This window comes from Vipera ursinii, assembly GCF_947247035.1.
Source record: "Vipera ursinii genome assembly, chromosome: 1".
NCBI classification, from domain to species: domain Eukaryota; kingdom Metazoa; phylum Chordata; class Lepidosauria; order Squamata; family Viperidae; genus Vipera; species Vipera ursinii.
Genome location: NC_139512.1, coordinates 28,648,085 through 28,672,862, shown reverse-complemented (window position 1 = coordinate 28,672,862; position 24,778 = coordinate 28,648,085). Strand labels below are relative to the sequence as shown.

The 24,778-nt window shown below is 40.3% G+C and overlaps 1 protein-coding gene across 1 annotated transcript in view; it reads right to left on the bottom strand.

The window, feature by feature from the left end:
- RHOJ (ras homolog family member J) overlaps positions 1-24,778 on the bottom strand; it is a 76,904-nt gene that overhangs the window by 3,757 nt on the left and 48,369 nt on the right. The window contains 3 exon segments of the mRNA XM_083359459.1: positions 2,705-2,800; positions 3,493-3,657; positions 4,315-4,373. Coding sequence (XP_083215585.1) covers positions 2,705-2,800; positions 3,493-3,657; positions 4,315-4,373 — 320 coding nt within the window.

Below are 24,778 nucleotides of genomic sequence, written 5' to 3'. Positions count from 1 at the left end.
CCTGAGACGCCGCAGCAAGATACCATGGTCGATGGTATCGAAAGCCGCCGAGAGGTCTAATAGGACTAGGACAGAGGAATATCCCCTGTCTCGAGCCCTCCAGAGATCATTCACCAGAGCGACCAATGCCGTCTCCGTGCTGTACCCGGGCCTGAAACCCGATTGGTAGGGGTCCAGATAATCCGCTTCATCCAGGACCAGAGGGAGCCACCACACTCTCAACAACCTTCGCAAGAAAGCGAAGGTTGGAGACTGGACGAAAGTTGTTCAATACAGCTGGGTCCAAGGCAGGCTTCTTGAGGAGAGGTCTCACCACCGCCTCCTTCAAGACGGTGGGGAAATAACCCTCACTCAAAGAAGCAGATATAACCGCCTGGAGCCAGCCTCGTGTCCTCTCCCTAGCTGCATAAACCAGCCAGGAAGGGCACGGATCCAACAAACATGTGGAGGAGCTCAGCCTCCCCATAATCCTGTCCACTTCATCAGGGGTCACAGAATCAAACTCTTCCCAGATAACATTGACAAGACCGTCCGTGTCCTGATCGCCTGACTCTGCCCAGCTGGAGTCCAAACCGGTCCGAATCCGAGCGATTTTATCCGACAGATGTTGACTAAATTCCTCAGCACGACCCTGCAAGGGATCCTCCCTCACCTCCTGATTAAGGAGCGAGCGAGTCACCCTAAACAGGGCGGCCGGGCGATTATCTGCGGACGCAATGAGGGTAGAGAAGTAATTACACCTCGCCACCCTCATCGCTGCGAGATAAGACCTAATATAGGTTCTTAACCGCAACCGGTCGGGTTCGGATCGGCTCGACCTCCAACAGCTCTCTAGGCCCCGTTTCCGATGCTTCATCTCCCGGAGCTCTGCGGAGAACCATGGAGCTCGCTGGGATCTGCGCCGGGTCAGGGGCCGCAAGGGTACAACCCGGTCAAGTGCCTCAGTGGCTGCCCTTTCCCAGGTTTCCACTAAGGCATCCGCCGAGCTGTGAGCAATGGAGGCAGGTGGGGACCCCAGCGCCGCTTGGAATCTATCAGGATCCATTAAGCGTCTGGGACGGTACCATCTAATTGGTTCCGTATCCCCACGGCGGGGGGTGGCAAAACGGAAGACCATCCGCAGGAGATGATGATCGGTCCATGACAGGGGCATAATAAATGGAGAGCCCCCACCAAGATCATCCAACCACCGTCTAGATAAAAAAATCAGGTCAAGAGTGTGGCCTCCCTCATGAGTTGGTTCAGAAATCATCAAAATGTAACTAAGAAATCATCAAAATGTAACTAAGATGTACACAGTGCTGGCTGGGTTTAAATTGACCAGACTACTGAATTTTACTTAACCATGGGCAATAGGAGCACACGCCCCATAGCATCCGAGAATGCAGGCACTTACTCTAGCAGTAGGAATCTCTTCTTCTCATTTGCCCTTTTGAGCCCAGGTTCCTGGGTCTTCATCATTATCCAAGGCTTCCCTGCCTCCTCCCTGTCCCCTGAGGATGTCTTCTACAGAGATCATGGCCAACACAGGAGAGTAATTCTTAGAATGCCACACACTGTACAGTTAAAAATATAGGCATTGTATCAGTGGGTTAGGACGCTGAGCTTGTCGATCGGAAGGTCGGCAGTTTGGCGGGTCGAATCCCGAGTGCCGCGTAACAGAGTGAGTGCCTGTTACTCGTCCCAGCTTCTGCCCACCTAGCAGTTCGAAAGAACGTAAAAATGCAAGTAGAAAAATAGGGACCACTCCGGTGGGAAGGTAACAGTGTTCCGTGGCGCCTTTGGCGTCTAGTCATGCTGGCCACATGACCACGAAGACGTCCTCGGACAAGCGCTGGCTCTTCGGCTTTGAAACGGAGATGAGCACCGGCCCCTAGAGTCGGAAACGACTAGCACGCATGTGCGGGGGAACCTTTACCTTTACCTTTTATTTTAAGGGTCTGTCATAGTTTGTGGTGCTGCCCAACTATCTTAGCCCCAAAGATGCTTTTTCATGAGGCAACTGGATTTTTTTGTTTTTCTTTGAAGACCTTTCGCTTGTCATCCAAGAAACTTCTTCAGCTCTGAGCTGAAGAAGCTTCCTGGATGAGAAGCAAAACATCTTAAAAAACAACAACAAGAAAATCCAACGGCCTCATGAAAAAGCATCTTTTGGACAACTATGACCTGGATGACTGAGAATCTCCATAGATAACTAGCTCAGTGTTTCTAAACTGGTTCCATCCATTTCTTAAACGGAAGAAATGTAACAAAGTAAAATAATTAAAATGTGTGTATCTCTGAAGCTGGGAACCAAGTCTAAAACATAATTGAAATAAATGAGAGGACAATGCTAAAAGTAGGGAAGTTTTTTAAAACTTTCCTCCATATATATTGAGATAACAACAACCCAAATTCCATTGACCAATGTCTAGGAATGCTAAAACTTATTTCTGAAGGCTACCAGTTTGGGGAAGGTTTTCTTAAGGGCCAGCATAGTAAAGACTTTAGATGATGAAAATAAATTATATTATACATTGAATTAAATCAAGATCTGCAAAGACAATGCCCTTAGATATATCTATTGTTTCATATTTCTTAGGGGGCAATGGTGATTGAATGAAATCTCTGGTGTGCTTAGCCCTGAGAAAAAGAGAAAGGCCTTTAGCTTAACTCTGCTGATATCAATTTGGCTACTATTACTGTTGTTGAAGGAAAACAGTACCTCTTTGGCCAATTTGATGCCATGTTCATAAGTCAGGGGCTTCTCTTTCATGTATAATAACCGAGCCAAAGTTCTGGGGTCATCTCGAAGGTCAATCTAGAAATGTATAGACAAACATAAAATGTAAATATCCTTAGAACCCCTGTCTCTAATTCTCAAACAATAAACTTCAGCAGCAAAATGCCCAGAGCTATTTGAGCACATCTCGTAGGTGATATGCTTTTCTTCCATACTGATTTCTACACAAATTTAGGTGCCTCATTTTCAGTACCTCTGAAGGACGCTGAGCTTGTCGATCAGAAGGTCGGCAGTTTGGCCGGTCGAATCCCGAGTGCTGCGTAACAGAGTGAGCGCCTGTTACTCGTCCCAGCTTCTGCCAACCTAGCAGTTCGAAAGCACGTAAAAAATGCAAGTAGAAAAATAGGGACCACTACGGTGGGAAGGTAACAGCGTTCCATGCGCCTTTGGCGTCTAGTCATGCCGGCCACATGACCATGGAGACGTCCTCGGACAAGCGCTGGCTCTTCGGCTTTGAAACGGAGATGAGCACCGGCCCCTAGAGTCGGAAACGACTAGCACGCATGTGCGGGGGAACCTTTACCTTTACCTTTAATATGAGACAAACCACTCAACTCCTTTCATTTTTGGAAGCCTTTGGATACTTTTGTGATGAAATACAATTCATTGTTGGAAAGTTTCCCCAGGTATTGCCCAACTAGTTTGTGTTTCACAGAGTACCCTGGTTTACCGTTGACAAACATTTCCATTGTTTCTTTTTGGTCATTTACCTGTGTTCCTATCAGAACATAAGGCACATGTGGCATGCAGACTTTCAATTCCGGAACCCATTCCTCTTGGACATTGTGATAGGAAGCAGGGTTTACCACAGAGAAACAGATCAAAAACACATCTGTGTTGGCGTAGGAGAGGGGTCTCAGTTGATTGTAGTCCTCCTGTCAGAGCAAACAAGTACACAGGATGAAACCGTGAATTGCTACTCGGTCTTGGTTGCAGTAACTGCTGGGAATTCACTTCTTATTTCAAATATATGAAAGGAAAAGATAGGAAGACTTCAGCATCTTTGAAGATGATCCAAAGCTCCTCAGGCTGTTCAGAAATACTAATATTATGAGGAACATAGCTTTAGAAACAGTCTCTTAAATTAACCAGAAGGTGGTGCTAGTTGCCAGTGTAAACCATGAGACTGGCTCTTTCATATTTTCAAATTGCTACTATTCCATGAGGCAAAAATTGAAATCAATTTAAAAATGTCAGAAACAAAGCTGGCAGGATAAAGTAAGACAATCCATGGCATTGAGATAGTTGTTTTTAATGATATAAGAGGATGACCTCATCAAAGTTTTATTCCAAGCGAAACTTGCAAATCTTTGAGATGTGGGAAACTGGATTTTCTCTAATTATTCATCACATTTGGTATTGTAAGTTTAGGGTGGCAATTATATGACTTTTTTGTAGAATTGTATATATTTCTATAGTTTTACAGAAATGAAAAATGTCTATTTCAGAATGTCATACGGAAAGAAAAACAGCTTTGTGTTTCATGATTGAAAAGTTATGGCCTGAAAATAAATAAACTGGAGATGTATTACCTGTCCGGCTGTGTCATAAAGTCCAAGCAAATGTTGCCTACCTCCGACTGTCACAGTAACTGTAAAAGAAGGAAGAGAAGAAGAGAAAACTATTATTATTTATTAAATTTGTATACTGCCTGACTCCCAATTACTCTAGGTAGTTTAAATATCATTTAAAACATTAAAACAAGATATTAAAATAACAATATACAGGGTAAAAGTGGCAGAGATAGCAAACCCAGATGGGAACAAAGAAAAAGAAGAAAAAGGGGATTCAATCAGCTCATCAAAGGCTTGGGTGAAGAGCCAGGTCTTCAGGGTTTGTCAGGCTAGCCCCCCAAATAACATGAAACAATTCAACCTGAGTTCAGTTTTTTATTTGCTTAGAGGCAACAGATGGAATCTTGCCAGACCAAACACCTAATGGATATAACCTGGGAGATTCTATGGTGTGGCTATATGAAAACTCTTTCTCTGTCTCTTATCCGTCTTCATGCTGTTCTTCCTATTGTCTGTCCTCCCCGCTTTCTAGAATGTACCCTCTCCTTCCTGAGAAACTGTCACCTCACTGTAGTCCTTCACATCAGCTCCCCCTCTATGGCATCATCTCTCACAGGGCCCTTTGAAACACCAGCTGGATGGAGCCATCAGATCTTGAGGTGAACCTCATTTCTCAGTCAGGAACTGCTCCAGAGAAGATACATTTCTGGAGTCTCAATTGTTAGCATTGAATTGATAAGCAAATACGCATCTAGCTGGTGGTCTCTCCCTCTTTTTCCTCCTTATTTTTGGTCGATTTGCAAACTACAGATTTTCCCAAACCAATTTCTTGCTCCTGACTTTGGCTAGATAAGCAAAAACATTGAGTGATGCTGCTTCTGAACATAGATATTCTATCTACAACGTAGCTGTAGAGATCACGAATCTTTATGAATCTACCTATAGAGATCCTATAGAGATTTAACTGTGATGGTTATTAGCAGATTTGTTGTCCAACATAGTTGAAACATAATGTTTGAGGAAAGCCATACATAGAGATATATAGAGTAACACTATGTAAGATTAAGGCAATAGTTGGATATTAACACTTTCTAATGGTCACACACGATCTTTGTTAGAATTTAGTTTAAATAAATGTATCAGATTAGTTTTATTTCTTCCTGGTTTCAATAGCTGATTTAAATGGCCTTGACTGATATTTATTCTGTGATACACCCTTTAGAGCAGTGAGCTGGCTTCAGAGATGTGAGCTATTGTTTTGTCTAACTAGATGTAGTACACGGAGATGTCATTATGAATCAAGGGGAACAGGGCACAGATAAGCCCTTAGATACAAAGCTTGTGAACAAGAGGCTCAAGGTTCAGGTCCTTATCACTCAGCCACTCACACATCATTTCCTTATTTCAGCCAACAGTAGGTGGGAAGAAGACCCTTTTATGGATATTAGTAGGAACTGAGGATGTTACTTTATTCCAGATCGGACTATTTGTTCATTAATGTCTGCAGTTTTCATTCTGACTTGGAATAGTAAAGACTCTTTTCTAGAGCTGAGCTGCAGTGCTATTTTCTACCCATCCTTGAGTTGGCAGGAACCCCCCCCCATATTAGAACCTTATTTATTTCTTCATCATGTCACCTTGGGTGGTCTACAATAAATCCTGCCTCTATTTCTGTTTCTATTCACTGCACTCCTCGGACTTCCTTCCTAAGCCAAAGATTTTCCATGCTTATAGAGGATACCCAAGGGTAGAATTAGAATAAGGAGGAAAACACAATTTTAACAGTGATACAGCTTAAGAATGATTTAAGAATGACTTATGTCTACCTTAGTCTTGGGCTGAGGATGAAATGGAGGCAGCATCATGGGGACACAGCAGACATGGATGTTGCCAAAGCATTTTTGTGCCACGCTTAGGTGCAAAAGAATGTGATTGATTAGCAGCAACCCAGCTGTTGCTATGGTGATATAAAGCCTAGTGCTGTTTTATCACAACATTGGCTAAATGATATCATAAATGGCTAATGTGAATGTTCAGGTTCTTTCTGTTTCATGATCTATTTTTAACTGGGTAGTAAGGACTGAACTTGGGCAGGTGCTTTATTACTGCCCCTTAGGAATTACCTGGGAATCAGGTACTTTTGCTCAACTGCTACAAATCAATCAAACATTTAACAGTCAGGTCCAACTTTCTGCTAAGTTAGAAGTGGGCTTTCTGCCAATTATGAACTTGGGGCGATGGGTTACAGTGGCAAACAGATTAACTGCTCAGCAGGATTCCTGTAGGAATCTGGTAGACAACCCCGGGGCTTTGGCATTTATTTTGCCATCTTGCGAACTGGTATTAGGCCTGCATAAATATTCTTTCTACAGTATAGTAAATTCTGTTCTTCTGCTGGCAGACTAACAAATTGTATTACAAACATGCAACTATTTCCAGTAGAAGAACCCCCAAATTTGCTGCTTCATCCATCTTTAAATTTCATCAACAACAGCTAAAGAGAGAGAGAGAGAGAGATATTGAATGCTTCACAGACTTTTTCCCGCTCACATAGGTCTCTGAAAGTGTGGCTGAAGTTAGTAGAGAAGGAAACAACTCCCTCTCTGTAAAAAAAATAATAATAAAGATTTGTAAGATGTCAAACTCTATTCATCTGTCTCTGGCATGACCAACCAATTCTTGATTATTATTTTTTTTTAAAAAAATATCTCTTGCCATTTTACACTTTCCTCATCTTTACAAAATGATGTCTTGTGTAAATGATCTTTTTTCTCCCCTGCCCCTTTCACCTTTCTTAGCTATGTACAATGGTCCTCAAGAAAGAATTGATCTCTACTTCTGAGCTTTGTTGTCACAAAAATATCTTTATCCTTCATCATCTTGTCTACATTTATCACTCCTTCCTCTCTAGAATAAATCTTCCCTTTGCTTCTCCAGTGCATAGTCCTTATTTATCCATTCTTGACATCCCAAAACAAAACTATCTGCCATTTTGATTCTTCACAATCAACTATAAGTGCACTAAGTGTGCTTAATTGGTGTTAATCTTCTTAATATTTACCACTAATCCAGATTTTTGATTTTCCATTTTTTAATTTCATAATAAGCTCTTCTAGGTTAATTTTGCTTTCATGTAACAATGAAGAGTAATCTGCATATCACAGGTTGTTTCTTGTTTCTGTCAGGCTCCCCAGCTTGAATTGAGCAGAAGTTATCCAGTCAGCTGATCTAGCATGGCTAAGTCTTTTGCATGCTCTAATTCTATAATAAAGTCATTTTAAGAAATTCAGGGTTGTCACATGTGTGTTTGTGTGTATTCTTTTGGGTTTGAAGAAGGCATGTTGTTGTGCAATTTATCTGTTGAAACAAAGGTGGTTTTGTAGACCCAGTCTGGAAGCGCAGAGTCTAGCACAATGGGGATTCTGGAAGTCCATTGTTATAATAAGTGGATGTTATTCTTGATATTGTTCAGGCTTTGGTGGTAGCTGTCTTCAAAGCCTTTGTAGCCTAGGGCTCTCCAGTGAGTTCTGTCATCAGCTTCAGCTTCTAGTTCCTTTGGCCGGATGTCACAATGGCATATGGTTTCCTTCACAGCATCTTTGTATAACTTGCGTGGATGACCTCAAGGTCACTTTTCAGTCTCCAGTACATGCTGGAGGAATTGTGAGACATAGGGTGGTTGGCTATTCTGATGATGTGTCCCACCTATGGTTCTGATAATAAGAGTCTCAATGCTCATGGTCTTTGTGTGATCCAAGACTTCCTGGTTGGAGACACAGTCTTGCCAACAAATAGTGAGGATGGAGTGGGGAAAGCACATGTGAAATTTCTCCAGTTGTTTAATGTGACATTGGTACAGAGTACAGGACATACATCTTTATAAGAGAGAAGGGATAACAACAGCTCTCTGACTTTCAGCTTTGTGGAGATATGCACCAGGACTTCTTGAGAGGGAAGCAGAACTATGTAGTACATTCATTTATTCCAGTAGGTGAGATGTTTTTCAACAGAACATTATGATTCCAAAACCTACTCTGTGAATCTTGTCACTCTGTATTTCCCATTTCCAAATAGCATATATCTACTTGCTGCATCCTGTAACGAACTGTCATCTGAAAGCTTGGTCTGAGCGCAGTAATGTCACTGCTATAATGATGAAGTTTAGCTACTATGCGTGGTGTTTGTCTTTCAAGCCTTGATGCCTTGTCTCTATCCAGCAATCTGTTGATATTCCGGGTTTTGATAATGAGTTTTTTGTGATTTGTTTTTTTTTCTTGATACTCAACTGCTAAGGAGATTATCTACCAGTCACAGTTAGCTAGCCAGATGTTGTAGGGCAAGCAATGTTTAAGGTATCTTTTCTAATCCCCTTCATCATGTGAGGGTGGGCAGTACTATCCTAAAAATGGTTGCCCAGGCACTCTGGATGCTGCTGGATGCTTTTGCTACCATGGGTACTGAGGTAAACAAACATTGATTCAAAGGCAGCCCATGACTGTGAGTACAACTACTCATAGTCATTTTCACTGTTGTTTCATCATTCATCCCCCATAACTGCAGGACTCAATAAATTAAGTTTGGAACTGAAGTGAATTGCAGATGGTTTGTAAATGAAGATGAATTGCACAATAGAAAAAAAGTGCATGGTGGAGTCTTATGTAGAGCAGCCATAGCTCTATGGACTGTCCCACACTCAGGAGAAGAGACCACAAATCCAGGTATAAAGACAACCATTACATCTGGACATCTCTTCTGCTACAGTGGATTACCAGGATGTCTAAGTATCTTGTCACAGAACATCTGCTGGGTCTGGCTTCTTGACTGTTGGAATGTTGATTAGTCTCTCCCATTCAATCTGTCAGGGTCAGACTTCACATGCTGCAATAGAGAGATCTTCTACCTCACTGAAGGTTGAAGACCTGTTGGCAACTCGCACCTGATTTGACTCTTCTGCCAAGATGGTTTACAAGAGAGTGGCTGCTGCATGTGTTATAACTACTTGGAGCCACAGGTAAAAGCTGAGTGCCAAGTAGGGAACAAAGATGAATGAACAGTGCTTCAAACCTACTGTTGTGGCCATCCTGACTTTTTTGACCATACTGTGTGTGAACAACTCTGAAGCAATTGTTTGCCCTCCTATCAATGGGAGATTACAAATGTGTGCAAGACTCAGAGCAGAATCTATAACTCCTTCTTCATTCTTTTCCCTTTCTCAGGTTTAATCCTGAGTGGCACTGGATTATTAACATAACTCCCAAATTAGTTCCAATTCCCCATGTAATTCCTACTACTTTGATAATGTATTTGCTGAAAATAAGACAATCAGATATAAGATAATGTGCATCCTTACTTCCCTTTTTTTTCTTCTATCCTACCCCCTTTCTCCAATTGGGGAAAGCTCCCCAAAAGACTAATCTAATGTTCTGGCACACCCATTAACCTTAGTATGTTCCATGTCCTGGCATGAGTTTTATAACCAAAGGCTTTGCTGTAGTCAGTAAAGTTAATCTGCTTATGTTATCATATACTCTTCCTTTAGCCATTTTTATATCCTTCTTTCTGATCCTTCTCTGCCTTTTCTTTGAAATCTAAGTCTTCATTGTCATTTCATTGCCTTGATCACTCTATTCATCTTTGTAAGATTGTGAGTGTAACTTTGGTTGGGTGAGGAATATGTGCAATAGTTCCATACTTTGTGTATTCTCCATTGTCTTTTCATTTTTCTTTAACCTCCTTTGCTTCTATTAAACTTCTACTGTGTTTATTCTTGATTATAATAAAATTGCTCTTCTATGGACTGGAGTGAAGGAGTGTCCGTTAAATTTGAAGGTTAGTTTTGGACATATGTAATGAATTCAAATTCATGCAGCTTCATGACCGCTATATAAATTTGATGTAATATATGCATGAATTTCATAAAATGTATGAATGCTGATTCATCAAAGAGGGAACTTCATTGTTTAGCAAAATATCTATATTCAGATTTTATTTGTTGCATTCTAAGTCTGTTGATTGTGCCATAATTTTTCTGGTCTTAAAAATCTGTTAAATGTTCTTGTTATTTGCCCACATTTCTTGATACTCAACCTGGATGTCTCATCATTTGGGATCCAAACATGCCTAAATATTTCAGTCTGTCCATGCAGTTGTTTGCAGGTTTAATTGTGGAGTTCCTTCTCTTAGGTGGGTTGGTATCAGCCCTTCAAACTGTCGGAATACCACACAAACTCTTGGAACTCAACTTTATTGTTAAAGGATGTAATAAGCAAAGGCTGACAGATCTTTTCCGCTCCATCTGTTTGATATCAAAGAAAGTCAAGGCAAAGTAATCTCAATTTTTTTTTCATCCTCTCCCATCTTTTGGGGCTAAGTTCATGTTTTCTTAGCAATTGCCCCATACCTTCACCAAGACTATCTCTGTAGTCCTCTACATGTGATTTGCTCAGGCACCTGCCCTTAACCTCACTGTGGATTACTCTTACCTCATTTATTCATGAAGATAGCCTCCTTTCGTCAGATCTTTCTTTCTTTCCTTCTTTCTTTCTTTCTTTCTTTCTTTCTTTCTTTCTTTCTTTCTTTCTTTCTTTCTTTCTTTCTTTCTTTCTTATTTCACAAATAGCTCAAGGCAGCAAATATATCCAACATCCTCTCCCTATTTTCCCCACAACAACCCTGTGAGGTGGGTTTGGCTGAGAGAGTGTAGCTGGCCCAAATTCACCCAATTGATTTTAATGGCTAAGGCAGGACTTGAACTCATGGTCTCCCGCTTTCTAACCTGATGCCTTAATCACTAGACCAAACTGGCTCTGAAGGTCACTCAACTTTACTGTACTTAACTCTGCCATCATTTTCAGAGGAACTGGGAGGAACTCAGTTCCTATCTATTTTGAAATGAATACCAATAATTATTTATTTACACATTTAGGCTGCTTCGCAGTGAAGACTGCCAGTGTGTATCCATCAGCAGTTGCCAATTGTTTACACTTCTTACTTGAATCACTGGACTTTAAACAATTACATGATTTGGTTTGTATTGATCAAATCCACAAAATGTTATCAAAGCATTGCAGGAAGAGAATAGCTTGTCTTACAATTTCAGATAGTTTGCGAACTAGGTGAAGGGGGGGGAAGGGGGGCTCCAGCAAGATGGGGAAACTTGTAAGCCATGAAACAAGTCAATAGTGTGGGAGGGAGATCAATGAGTCTGATATTTCTGCCTCTTATTAAAATGGTCTGGCAATAAATCTAGTTACCAACAATGACCTCTGCTCTTCCAAGAGCCAATGTAAACAGGTTCTAATAAAGATGCCTATGACTTTGTGATAGGCAATTAATGAGCAACCTGTCCCCAGAGAAAGGATTCTTCCTAACTTTAATCAGCTGGAGGTTGACAAGCTGGTAATAGGAATACCACGTACAATGAGTCTGTTCTTTAAATGGTGAAAAAAGGTGAGGGAGGAAGATAAACAGAACAACAGCCCTCTGACATCTTCTTGCGCAAGGTGGAAGAATAATCTTGATTTGTTAAAGGCCTGGAGCAATGCTGATTGACAGGGTTAGTTAGATGTATAGTCCTGTATCTCTGTAAAAAGCTGCCTTTGATTTTGTCTTAGCAGCTGTTCCTCCATTCCAGCAGGCAGTTGCTTACACAGGCCTCACCAGACAGGGCGGCCGGGGGTGGGAGTGTTTATTATTTTAATCTGTCAACTTCAGCATGGATCAGAGATTTTTTTTTCTTTCCTTCCCCCAACAATTCCACTGTTTTGAAAGAGAAAGGCTTACACATGAGCCAAGAAGATGGTCCAGGTTAGCTTTCCTCTGCAGTCGGCCATGAAGAAATAAATAAGCTGCCCCTTTTTGAAGAGGGTTATTTTTCTGTTCTGATGCAGATTTTACTTCAGCAGAAACCAGTGTGGAGGGCATGATATTTCATGTAGCAAGGATACAGTTTTATTTTTTAGCAACTCTGATTAAGAAATAAGCCTGGAAGGACTTTAAGTAAGGGTGAGGCCTAGCATTTCTAACTTAGTTTTGCAGGAAGAGAGCTTCGCTTAAGGGTCTTCATTTAAGGAATAGGCTGGAAAGTCTACTGATACAAAATACATATCTCTCACACAAAGCTTGGGGAATAAAGTTAAATAAAACCTTGGGAGCTGCCTTCCTCTATCACCTTGTATTGTGAACATCTCATGCAAAAATGAGTGGCTTTTGTCAGAGTGATGAAAGCAATATTGCAACATCACACCACAAGTTCTGTACCTTTTGGATATGCCCATGACATCGTGACCGTCATAGGAAAGTGCTAGACTTGCCACAATGCCTGCTTACATCACTCTGACTCCAAATGTTTTCCCTCCCCCATTCAAATGGAAGCTGCTGAATCTAGGGCTCCAAAGGGCATGGCTAAATGTCTCTCTCAATCATCCATGTCATGGTTTGTCCCAAAGATGCTTTTTCTAAAACACAACTGGACTTTCTTGGTTTTTTTTAAATGTTTTGCTTCTCATCCAAGAATCTTCTTCAGTTCATGAAGAAGTTTCTTGGATGAGGAGCAAAATGTTTTCAAAGAAAACACTAAGAAAGTCCAGTTGCCTTTTGGAAAAGAACCCTTTGGGCAGTGCCCCAAAGCCCCCTTGTTGTGATCTTAGCTGACTTCATAATTCTTTGGATCTTAACTTCAATGCCTCCAGCAAAGCATGCCATGCCATACTAAGTTGGCTTCACGTAGAACATACTTAGGAAACAGGTAAGTCTGGGAAGGGCACAAGCAAAAGTTTCTACATTGTTTTAATGTTTTGAAAATTGTTCCTCTTGTCATGAATATCAATTCTTCCCATTCTTCTAAAAAATATTGGTTGCACACAAGACATATTTCTGATCTTCTAAACATTGGACCATGCAGGTCTTCATGTAAAACAAAAATATGAATACATTGTATACAGTTTTTCTTGAGAGTTATGGGCACTCCATAAAAAGGAAATCTGGACAAAGGGGCATTATTATGCTTAACTGAACTATTTTCTTAAGAGTGACATAAATCTTGATACCATGATTGATGCTCTTTACAAAAAGGGATAACATTTGGCAGTTTCTTACTATGAAGATGGAAAATAACAAAAGCTGCTCATTTTACCTGTTATACTTTTCAAATTATAGATAAGTGAGCATACAATGATTTGCAAAGAATTGGGGAAAAGCTGAGCATATTTCAAGAAGTTAATATGGACTCCAAGCTAAGATGATTAAGTTGAAATTCTGGGGCATGTTAGAGGACTTAGCCCTAGACTGCAGATTGTAGGGCTACATAGGCTCATCAATCAGTAAAGGATCCATCCAATTGTGTCCTACCAGAAGCAGAAGCCAGAATATGTTTTGCTTCTCCTCAGCAAAATTAGTCTAGTAAAATTGGCAAAATTAGTCTAGTAAAATTGGCAATTTTACTAGACTAAGCAGAGAAGGTAAAAACCCTGCAGATTAATCCATTAAATAAAATTAGGAAAATTTAAGCTAAACTAATAATTATTAGCAACACAGAAGCAATTAGGCTTAAACCTAAACTCCATTCATGTCCCATGATTAAAACTTTGCTCCAGTTCATTAATCTGCTATCTATTTCCTGATCTGATTAAATTTGGAAGACAGAAAGAATATCTTGAACAAATGTCAGTTGTGCAGGATCTGAAACTGTAATGAAATGTACAACAGATTCCATAAACATGAAGGACAGAGCAGGAATGGAGGGAGTTGGACTATTACAAAAAAGACTTCTTGGTCCTGGGAAGGAAAAAATATGAGAAAGAAAAAGGTATATGTTGAGCAAGAGAATTGTTGGGATAGATTTTCAAGGTTCATTTGGTTACCCTAATAGCAACAAAGTTCTTTCCAGAAATCCAAGTAGGTCTTTTTTTCTGAGTTTGGCAGGACTTGATAGAAATAAAAGGCAGCCCATTGGGCGAGGGTGAAGCTTTTATGAGATTTTCCATTTCATAGCACATATTGTCTTCATTAGGTTATTGCATCAAACATTTAAAGCTGCCTTGATGCAATATACCGAAAAGCTTGGGTCAAGAGCATTAATATGCAGTGTGATAAAATGAAACCGCAGAGTGTAACAGGGTCAAGGAGCCAACTGGCTCAAACCCAGTAACCTTTGCAGTGTATGCCTCCCAGCATACACAAAGGGACAGCACAGCAGGAGGCTGATGGTGCAGATCAGCAGAGGGGCTGGACAGCTCCGGGCGATAACTGCTCACTCAGGATAAGCCTAATGACTTAAGCTGTTGACAGCCCCAGGCATGGTCAGCCTGGTGGGAAGCCAGGATCTACACCCATTGTCACCTGCACTGGCAGGAAGCCCAGGTTTGAACTGATTGGATGCCATCCACCTGGGCAGGTACAAATAGACGCCAGGCTTCCCTGTTTCCCCAGTTCGTTCTGTTCAGAATAAACTCATCTTCACCCCAGCTCTGTGTCCGTCTCTATGTGAAGCACGCGACTTTACAACCTTGATGAGTCTGGTGGATTCACAGAACTTCCCTAGGTAACATGAACTGAAGGAGAAGCCAGAGAGTTCAATTTAAGAGATAAAGTTGTAGGGGGAGGATGGTTTGTTTTCCCTAAGAACAGGAGTTTATATGAGAAAGTTCTGTTAAGTGCAATATGAGCAGTCAACTGTTTAGAGCAGTGGGATTGCAAATTCTGTGCCTGATATTGCTTGTCCAAACTTGTGAAGAGTGGCAAAAATGGGATTAAAATAGATGCTTCAGAAATGGATAAATGTGGACTGGTTGGGTGGCGTTTCTTCCTTCTGAAGAGCTCTATGAGACACAGTACAGGAGAAAACAAGCCATATTATATTGTTTGATTGTATTTAAAAATGGGAATAGGAACAAGAGGCTTTTGAAAGCAAACTGCTACCATTTTTGTCCTTAAATTCCTTAAAATTATCACCTGCCAAAGGGACCATGGCTCATGTGGTTAGAATGCTGAGTGAGAAGACCATTGAGAGGTCAACAGTTCAGCAGTTCAAAACCTGAGAGTGAGCCACATAATGGAATGAGTTCCTGTCAATTTGTCCCAGCTCCTGCCCACCTAGAAGTTTGAAAGCATGCAAATGCAAGTAGATAAATAGGTACCACTCTGGTGGGAAAATACCAGGGACACGAAAGAAGCTTCTTTGGGCATCCCCTAGGCAATGGTGATATCACTGGCTAATCCTTTCAACCTGAAAGGATTACCTCAGTGTCTTTCCACACAAATGGAGTAGTATCACCTGGCCACTTGCTCAACATTGTCTTCAAAATTAATCTATTTTGCTACTAAATTTCAGTATCACAATTTGGGATGCAAACTCAGGATGCTAGAGAAGGGTACAAATGGAAGGTTGATGTGGCTATGGCCCCCAGAGTTTCCACTTGGAACACATTATGGAAATGACTTTTAAACAATAACAATACCAAAACTGACTTCTTATGGCAACATGTTTTATCTGCTGTGTCCCTAAATCACTGCTTTCATTTTGTCCCCAACCTTTGAATGAGGCTGATGTCATTTTGACTGAAGATGGACAGTTGGTAGTTTTTTGAAAGAAATCTTAGGCCAATAACAATTTCTTCTAAAATTCTGCTTAAATGATAAATGCTTTCATTTGAAATCTTGTCCTCAGTACTTATACCACATCAATCATAGTAACACTTTTGGGAGTAAACAACATGTCAGATGCAAAAGAGGAGTCAGAAACTGTAAACCAAAGAAATTAAAAGCATGAGATAAGAAAAAAAGAAAAGAAAACATAGCTAAGTAGTATGATTCTACTACCTCTTTATGCTGCTTTAAATATTTATTTTTATTCTTTAGAATTCACTTTTCTCTTTTTTGAGGATCTCATCAGCTCCTTCCATTACTTTTTTGGTCCTTCCCTTCTTCTGAATCCTTCACTCTTTCTTCAAAATTTTGTTTTGTAACTTAACCCCCATTTATTAAGATAGAGGGGTGTGGAATATTTTTTCAGTCTTAGCGATAACAATAGCCACTGCATCATTCCTAGCTAACTGAAAGGACAGTATCCTAGTGAGTCTGACTCCATTTTAATTGCAATAAGCAATTAAAGCCAGATTTTTCTACAAGCATGTTCTATGCAAGCTAGGATTGTTAACTACTATAGATTACCTATAATAGGTAGACAACAATACTGTTGTCCTCATTCCACAATTAAGATATGCCTGTGGTATACTCATATCCATTCAGATACTATACATGGTGATTACAAAATCCAAAAATAATTATTAATTTAATGTTGCTTTTCTATCACCATATCCTTTAATAAAGGCAGAAAAAAATCAGAATATACAGTAGTGTTGCCCATTGGCCATGTGTCAGTCAGTATGTACTCAGTTTATGCATGTGTGTGCATCTATGTGCCTGTATTGTGGGTATGAATGTAAAACAGTATACTCTGTGTCAAGTAGTTCTTTTAAAGAAATTAAGCCATAGATAAATTGCATCCCTGAATGCCTATTGCTTAGAGGTAAGATGTTTGCACATAAAGCACTGTGCTGACAGTAATTATTATAACTTGTATTCATCTTCATATAAATATTAGCCTACATAAGTGGCCATCTTAGGTTCTTAAGATTGTATGCCTCACATCAGAAATTACCTCATTTTTATTGATTCTTAAGTTAATTTTGAAGCTTTTTCAGTTGATGAATGAATGACAAACACTTTAGACAAGCAAAGCAGCAAATAAACCAGGAAAAGAATAGGGCTTTGGAACAGGATTCAGCTCCAAGCATTACAGTGAACCAGCTCTTGATTTTTTTCATTCTCAAATATGTCTAAATAAATAAATAAAGGAACAAAGAAACAAATTCCTGATTAATATACATTACGGTATGCATTATATTAGTTATTTTGATATATATATTAAGTAACACATATTAGAATTACTGGCACAGAAAGTGGTGAATCAGATACTGTAATAAATATTGTTCTTATGTTGAAAGAAGCTTTGATCTTTGTTTTTAATCTTCTATTGTTGTAAGAGTTTCAAGAATTCAAATCAATTTATGGATATATTATTCTTAATCTGTGTCTGTTCTTTCTCAGTTCTGCGTTTCCAATTTAGGCCAACAACAAATTGCAAGTTGTTGCATGTTCTAAAGATTTAACATCATTTGATACTTGGTTAAATGGAATAAGAATTATGAGAAGAGTAGAAACCCCATTCCTATCATTTGGGCTACACAGAGTATTTTATTTAGGGAAACTGGTCAGTTTCATATTCATGGAAGAAAATAATAGGGTTTTTTTTTGAAATATATTCTGGTCTGAAATATATTCCTGCTACTTATTTTCCTAGCAGGTAATCTGAATTGAAGGAAATCATTTGTATTTGTGAATTAAAAGAAAGGAGATGAAGCCACCTTATATCTGATAAAACTGATATAACTATCTCAGATTAATAAGCCATAATGACTAAATCTTTTGTAAGCAAACCACCCAAAAATATCTTCAATATAGTTCTAGTTCCAAGAAGGGACAAAGGAGGAAACTGTTTATTTTCCACTAAAGATTTTACAGTATATCAGAAATAAAGGGTGCAAGCAGCAATATGATTTGGAGTCTGAGGTTAAATATTTGGCCCATTTGCAGCACAAATAAAAGCAAAAAAACTCCCATAGTACATTCATTCATTCATTCATTCATTCATTCATTCATTCATTCATTCATTCATTCATCTTATTTAGTTGAGATGTAATAATCCAATCTAGCTCAATGTGTGCATGTGGACGTATGTATATGTGGTAGATCTCCTTAAGATGAATCTGGCTTTTCAAAAAAAAGTTTTTGACTCAGTGCAAATTATATGAAAGAAAACATGTTCAGTATTTCCTTCTTTGAGAATTCCAAAAAAGAAGACTGTTGGTAGTTTTCTCATTCATGCTGGCTGGAGAATACTGGAAGATAAAATCCAAATTTCTTAGCATTGTTCAAAAACACTGCTTTAGAACAATCTTCTTTATTGTGGCAGCCCCCAGTGGTGTCGGCTAACTTCCAGCTTCCAGTTGAATAAAGCAGAAATTAAGACTGGGGATAGATGGATGAAGGGTGGGGGTTTTTTTGGTACACCTACTTCCAAGCGAAGTAAGCACACATGCTTTCTCAATATCTCTCAACCAAATGACAAAGCAGCCAATCAATAACCATGAAAAAGTCTAAGCACACAAAAGTAGCGTGATAGAGGATTGAAAGAAATGTAAAATTACCTCAAATTAAGCCAACACCACCTAAAGGAAATAAAAGTTCTCTCATATCATGAATTAGACACTCCAAGATCATCCAAGGGTAAATAAATAAATAAAATTAAAGATGGCAACTGCACCCATGTGATACAACCCCATCCCTTATTTATTTTCATTGTGGTGGGCTTGATTGTATGGTTTTGGTTGCCACCCTGACTTTTTGACATCCCTCTTCCTTGTAGGCAACCCTGAGAGAGTTACTACTTCTAGTTTTCTCCATGACTTTTTAAACTCTTTAGACCAGAATTCTCATCTCAGAAGAGACCAATGGCTTTGTTCTGGAATACTTATTCGTCCCCTAGCTAGCCAGCAGGTCACCCAAAATTAAGAATTTCCTTATCATGGTTTTATCTGTGGTCTCCTTGGAAATAAGGCACAATACTTCTGTACTCTGAACAGATGACATTATTATCTAGACCCGTACCAATCGGGTTTCAGGCCCGGGCACAGCACGAAGATGGCATTGGTCGCGCTGGTGAATGATCTCTGGAGGGCTCGGGACAGGGGTCATTCCTCTGTTCTAGTCCTATTAGACCTCTCAGCGGCTTTCGATACCATCAACCATGGTATCCTGCTGCGGCGTCTCAGGGGATTGGGAGTGGGAGGCACGGTCTTACAGTGGTTCTCCTCCTATCTCCAGGGACACTCGCAGTCGGTGTTGACAGGAGGGCAGAGGTCGACCACGAGGTCTCTCGTTTGTGGAGTTCCTCAGGGGTCGGTCCTCTCGCCTCTCCTGTTCAACATCTACATGAAACCGCTGGGTGAGATCATTCGTGGCTTTGGAGTTGGGTATCATCAGTATGCTGATGATACCCAGCTTTTTCTTTCTACCCCAAACCACCCCAGTGATGCCCTCAACGTGATGTCCCGTTGCCTGGAGGCGGTTCGGGCCTGGATGGGGAGGAACAGACTTCAACTCAACCCCGACAAGACCGAGTGGCTTTGCATACCTTCATCCCGGGTCTATTCGGATATTCCATCTCTTTCTATGGGGGGTGAATTATTACCCCCCGTAGATAGGGCTCGCAACTTGGGAGTCCTCCTAGATTCACGGCTCACCTTGGAAGATCACATGGTGGCTGTGACTAGGGGGGCTTTCGCCCAGGTTCACCTGGTGCGCCAGTTGCGGCCCTATCTAAGCCGGGATGATTTATGCACGGTCACTCATGCGCTTGTGACCTCTCGTCTAGACTACTGCAACGCTCTCTACATGGGGCTTCCCTTGAGGACCACCCGGAGGCTCCAACTGGTACAGAATGCAGCTGCGAGAGTTGTGTTGGGAGTCTCCCGATACTCCCATGTCACACCTCTGCTCCGTGAGCTGCATTGGTTACCAGTTGTCTTCCGGGTGAGAATCAAGGTACTAGTAATGGTGTTTAAAGCCCTACATGGCAGGGGTCCGGAGTACCTTAGGGAACACCTGCTGCCGGCGTCTACTTCCCTCCGCCCTGTGCGTTCCCACAGAGAGGGCCTCCTCAGGGTGCCACCGGTCAGAGAATGTCGACTGGTGGCCCCCAGGGGGAGATCCTTCTCTGTGGGCGCCCCGGAGCTATGGAACCAGTTACCGGTTGAGCTCCAGACGGCGCCTGATCTTAGCTCCTTTCACCGCGATCTAAAAACATACTTGTTCGAGCAAGCCGGCCTGGCCTGAGGGGGGATTGGTGGGGTTTTTATTATTTTTATTGGGTTTTTTAGTAGTATTAATTGTATTTTTTAATTGGGCATGTATTTAATTACTTTTTATCTTTTGTAATTTCTGTGTTTTATTCTTGCCCTGTACACCGCCCTGAGTCCTTCGGGAGAAGGGCGGTATAGAAATATTAATAAATTAAATTAAATTAAATTATTTATTTTGCCTACAAAGCCACTGAACCTTCAAATATCTCTGTAGGACTGCTGGGCTACTTTTTATGATGATGGATACATTTAAGTTTTTTGGAGGTCCAGAAGTCCAGATGCAGGATTGGTTTAGCCCCCTTGGGGCAAATGTTGTAGAATAAAAGCCCCATGGCAATCCATGGAGATGGTGGCCCTGTTACTTTCCTCCATTCGGTCTCTCTCTCTCCATTCAGTCATTGTCTCCTTAAAACCATGGCCAGAGAAATAGATCCTATTGCAATACAAAACAAGAGAGAAGAAACAGGAAGGGCAAGACTTCCATAATTCTTTTCAACTTTTTCCCAAGGAGTGGCCATAGGAAGCCTCTGTGTGGTTTTTCCCCCCCTGTGTAATGAGGTAGCATGTGGTATTTCTGTATGTTTCCACTGTCTCTTTATGTTACCACTTTGTCTATATGTGTACACAGTGAAACTCAGAGCAGCCTGCATATAGTCTTCTTTGGGTCACGTGACCCAGAGGGAAGAGGAAGGGGACTTAGAATGGAGGATTTGGGGGGAGAATTTTTTAGGATCTGTTTTTCTCTGCAACCTCAAGCAGGATCTGGCCCATTTTCAAGCTCAATATTTCTGTTGCTGGCATCTATAAACAAGGATCTATTAACAAAATTAGCAAGAAGGAGGAGGATTTACTGAGGACATTCTGTGCAAATGCCCCTCCAAATATAAAATGAAAGCTGGCCGAAAGTCCTCCCGTTGCTCTTTTATGACTTTCCGATCAGTGGATTATCTCAGTCTGCCAAACGTGCAGCCCCTGCATACAACTTTGCATGGCTGCCTTTTGCCACCTTAATAGAAGCATTGGTTTTGCAATCTATAATATTTTTATTATAGTACAGTGTATACACCTGTGGACTCAGGGTCGATGGATAGTAAATAATCAGGTTTATGTTTATTTTCAGAACTCTATGGAACAAATTGTCTGGTTCTCTTCCTACTACTGGCACAGTTCCAGACAGCTTTGTTAGCAGGAAAATATGTTGTTCTTTCAATCTATTTGCCTCCTCTTAGTCATGGTCAGAGAGCTTTATTGTAAAACGGATCTGCACAAAATATAATCTTCATTAGGTCATACCGGTTAGCAGTATCTATAGCTGTGGATATGCTTTCACATCTTCCTTGCCAAGAAAGATCAGTTTCTACACGCTAAATAAATAAAATTAAATGCATTAGTTTTTGATGGATTTACTAGCCACTGGATCTCTAAGTAGAATGGTGGTACTATAGAATTCTGAAGCTTTCCAGTCCTTTGGAAACATTCCAAAGCTGCCTTTCATGTCAGAAATTTCTCTAAGTGCTGTCAGCTTCTTTCCAGGCTCCTTTCTGAAATGAGGACTAGACACTTGTCCCTGCCTTTTAAAGCTGACTTCTGAATTCAGTTGAGCAGCCTGCAGAGCAGCTTCACAATAGAAAAAGTTCTTGTTTTAAGATGAGTATAATATGGAAGGACTGGAAGAAGTTATGATGTTTCTTAAGTGTTCAGATCCTTCCATGTTTGCGCAAAAGCCTATTCTCTGTTCAGCGAGTAATAATATAGGATATAGTCTTAATATTTTTTGAATGTAATGCATATTAGCATTAGTGTGTGCAAGTCTGTGTACATATGTTTGCTGTGGATGCATTTATACTGGCTTTAGGCCAAAGATCCTGAGCAACCCAACCCAATTTTTCTTTAGGGGAAAAAAATAAATATTGGAGACAAATATGCACCTTTATCAGATTGGACTATTGCAGACAGCTTCCTAACTTCAACAATTTAAAGTTATATAGATTGCACCTCCCAGATTTCCTTAGCCAGCCTGACCATTATAAGAATTCTAGGAGCTGAAGTCCGCACATTTCGAAGTTGCTCAAGTTAGGAAGCATTCTAGTCTAACCTGATAGGAAGTACATTTAAAAACCACTCATGGCTCCAAGGATTACAATCTTTTATATACTTGTTACACCTGCCTTTCCAAGTATAAGTTAGGAAGAGCTCAAGACAGCTTCCATAGAGAACTCTTTTCATTTCATTCCCTCAGCCACAGCAGGCTGAAGTTGGTTGGGCTGAGAGATACAACTAATGAGTTCCCATAATTAAGAATGAACTTCATCCTAGTCTCTCTGATAATTCAACATCTAATCAGTTCACTACACAGGCTCTCCTCCTTACAAAAATCCATTATCAATCAATATTGTCATATGCTGCAATGAGGTTTTATGGTTATGATAAAACAGCTGGCTCATGTTCTTTAGTGCACAAACAGCTTTTTTAATATATAATAAGATACTGCTTTCTTGCCAAGAATAACTTAAATCAATGCATGAATTTATTTGACCTGAAGGATTAGTGAAAGATTTATCCATCAAACTTTGGAGAGCTGAAGGAACTGGGAACATACTCTATTCTTTCATCTTGCATGCTTTATCTTTACAACTTGATCCAGTTTTATTTTGGGGTATGCAAAAGATTGTCAAAGGGGAACTGGCCCTCACATATAGAGGGATGAAATCTTTTTTATCAGAGACTGATAAAGAGAGGGATCTTGAGTCAGGGCAGGCAGCAAAATGAGAAAATAGACCCTGTTACAAAGGAGCTGAATTAGACTATAGTTATATTAAACATTTTATCTCAGTCTATGAATAGATAATGTTTTGGGACAGGCAGGAATAGAATCATGCCCAAAGCATTGGCTGACCCATATCTTACATCAGGTGCTTGATGTAAAGCAACCTCTGGCAGTCCCAGTCATTGAGACTAATGTTGAGGGATTTGCAGGCTAAAGACAGCTGTTATCTAAACGTACTGCAACTGCCTCTGAAAAATCATCCAAATATTTGGCAAATCCAACTAAGCACTGGATAAGAAATTACATATCAGGAGAGCTGTGTCTTAGTCTTGAGTAAAACAGTTGAGTTCTGGTGTAAAATGGAAGAAAAAATAATAATTCAGCCATGATTGGGAGCCATGGGCATGATTCTCTCCTACCTGACTCCTTCCTCAATCAGAGGAAATTCAGCATTGGGGAGTGTTTTAAAAACTTCAAGAACAATTTGGATTATTTCAATCATTTCCTCAGTGGCTTATTTTCTTTTCCACATTCTATTTAGTTAAGGATTCTCAGTGAAGCCAGGGCTTCCAAGCCTGTAGTAAAGGAACTACTTCTCTTTAGCTTTCATCAGACTAATAATGCCAATTTCCCTGGGAGCAATGGCACTTCAGTTATCAAAGTAACCCACGCTCCAGGAAAATATTTCTTTTTCTCTACCTGGTTTACCCACAGATATGTTTACCAAATTACTTAATTTTCTCTTTCCCTCTCTAATCCAGAATTCTGGGGAATCCTGGAAGCTGGAAAACTGATTTAACTCAAATTGGATTTAAATGCATAATTGGGTGCTTTCTTCATATTTAGCACTGAGGTCCACCTTTCCACTTTTCCCCTTAAAATTAACTCTGTTTGATTAGCCTGTTGTTTCTCCAAGGAACTTTTAGTATCAATCTCAGTTTGTAACATTTCATCCATTTTTGTTGTTTTGCAATAAAACCATATGTTCTAGACCAGCATTTCTCAACCTTGGAGAGTTTATGATGTATGGATTTCAACCTCCAGAATTCCCTAGCCAGGATTCAACTCTAGGAGCTGAAGTTCACAGGTCTTAAAAGTTGCCTGGGTTGAGAAACGTCCATGATTCTGTGTTGGACCACACTGACTGTTGACCTCTCCTTGTATAATATAACTTGCATGCTGTAATGATTAGTTTAAAACACCTCCCCCACAACATACATGTATCTATGCATGTACGTGTAAAGAAATGCTACAATAATCTAGGTGTGATGGTTAGAAATATAAAATTCATCCTAAGAATCTTGAGAAGAGATGAAAACATAACTACCAACATCACAATATTTTTCTACAAATTGATCCTCCAGACACACAATGATATTGGACTTTCTGCAAAACAGGCATGATTTGTTATGTCTTTATCCAGGGGTTGGGGACCCCTGATCTGGTGGAATTCCCCTATAAGGGAAGGGTTAACCATTTGAACCTTTTTGGTTTGAAAAAGCCAGTAATAAAAATATTTGTGAGTAATAGGATAAAGACATAACAAATCATGCCTGGTGTGCAGAAAGTGAATAGAGGTTTCCCCACCCTTCTGCATAATTTTTCCTATGATTTTAACCAAGTAGGAATGGAACCATTTTTTTGCATTCATCAGTAATGAATGTGGAGTGTGGGTTCAATGCCTGTGAATGTTTTTCCAGGTAGCTAAAATATTATCTTTTCCAGAAAGAGACAG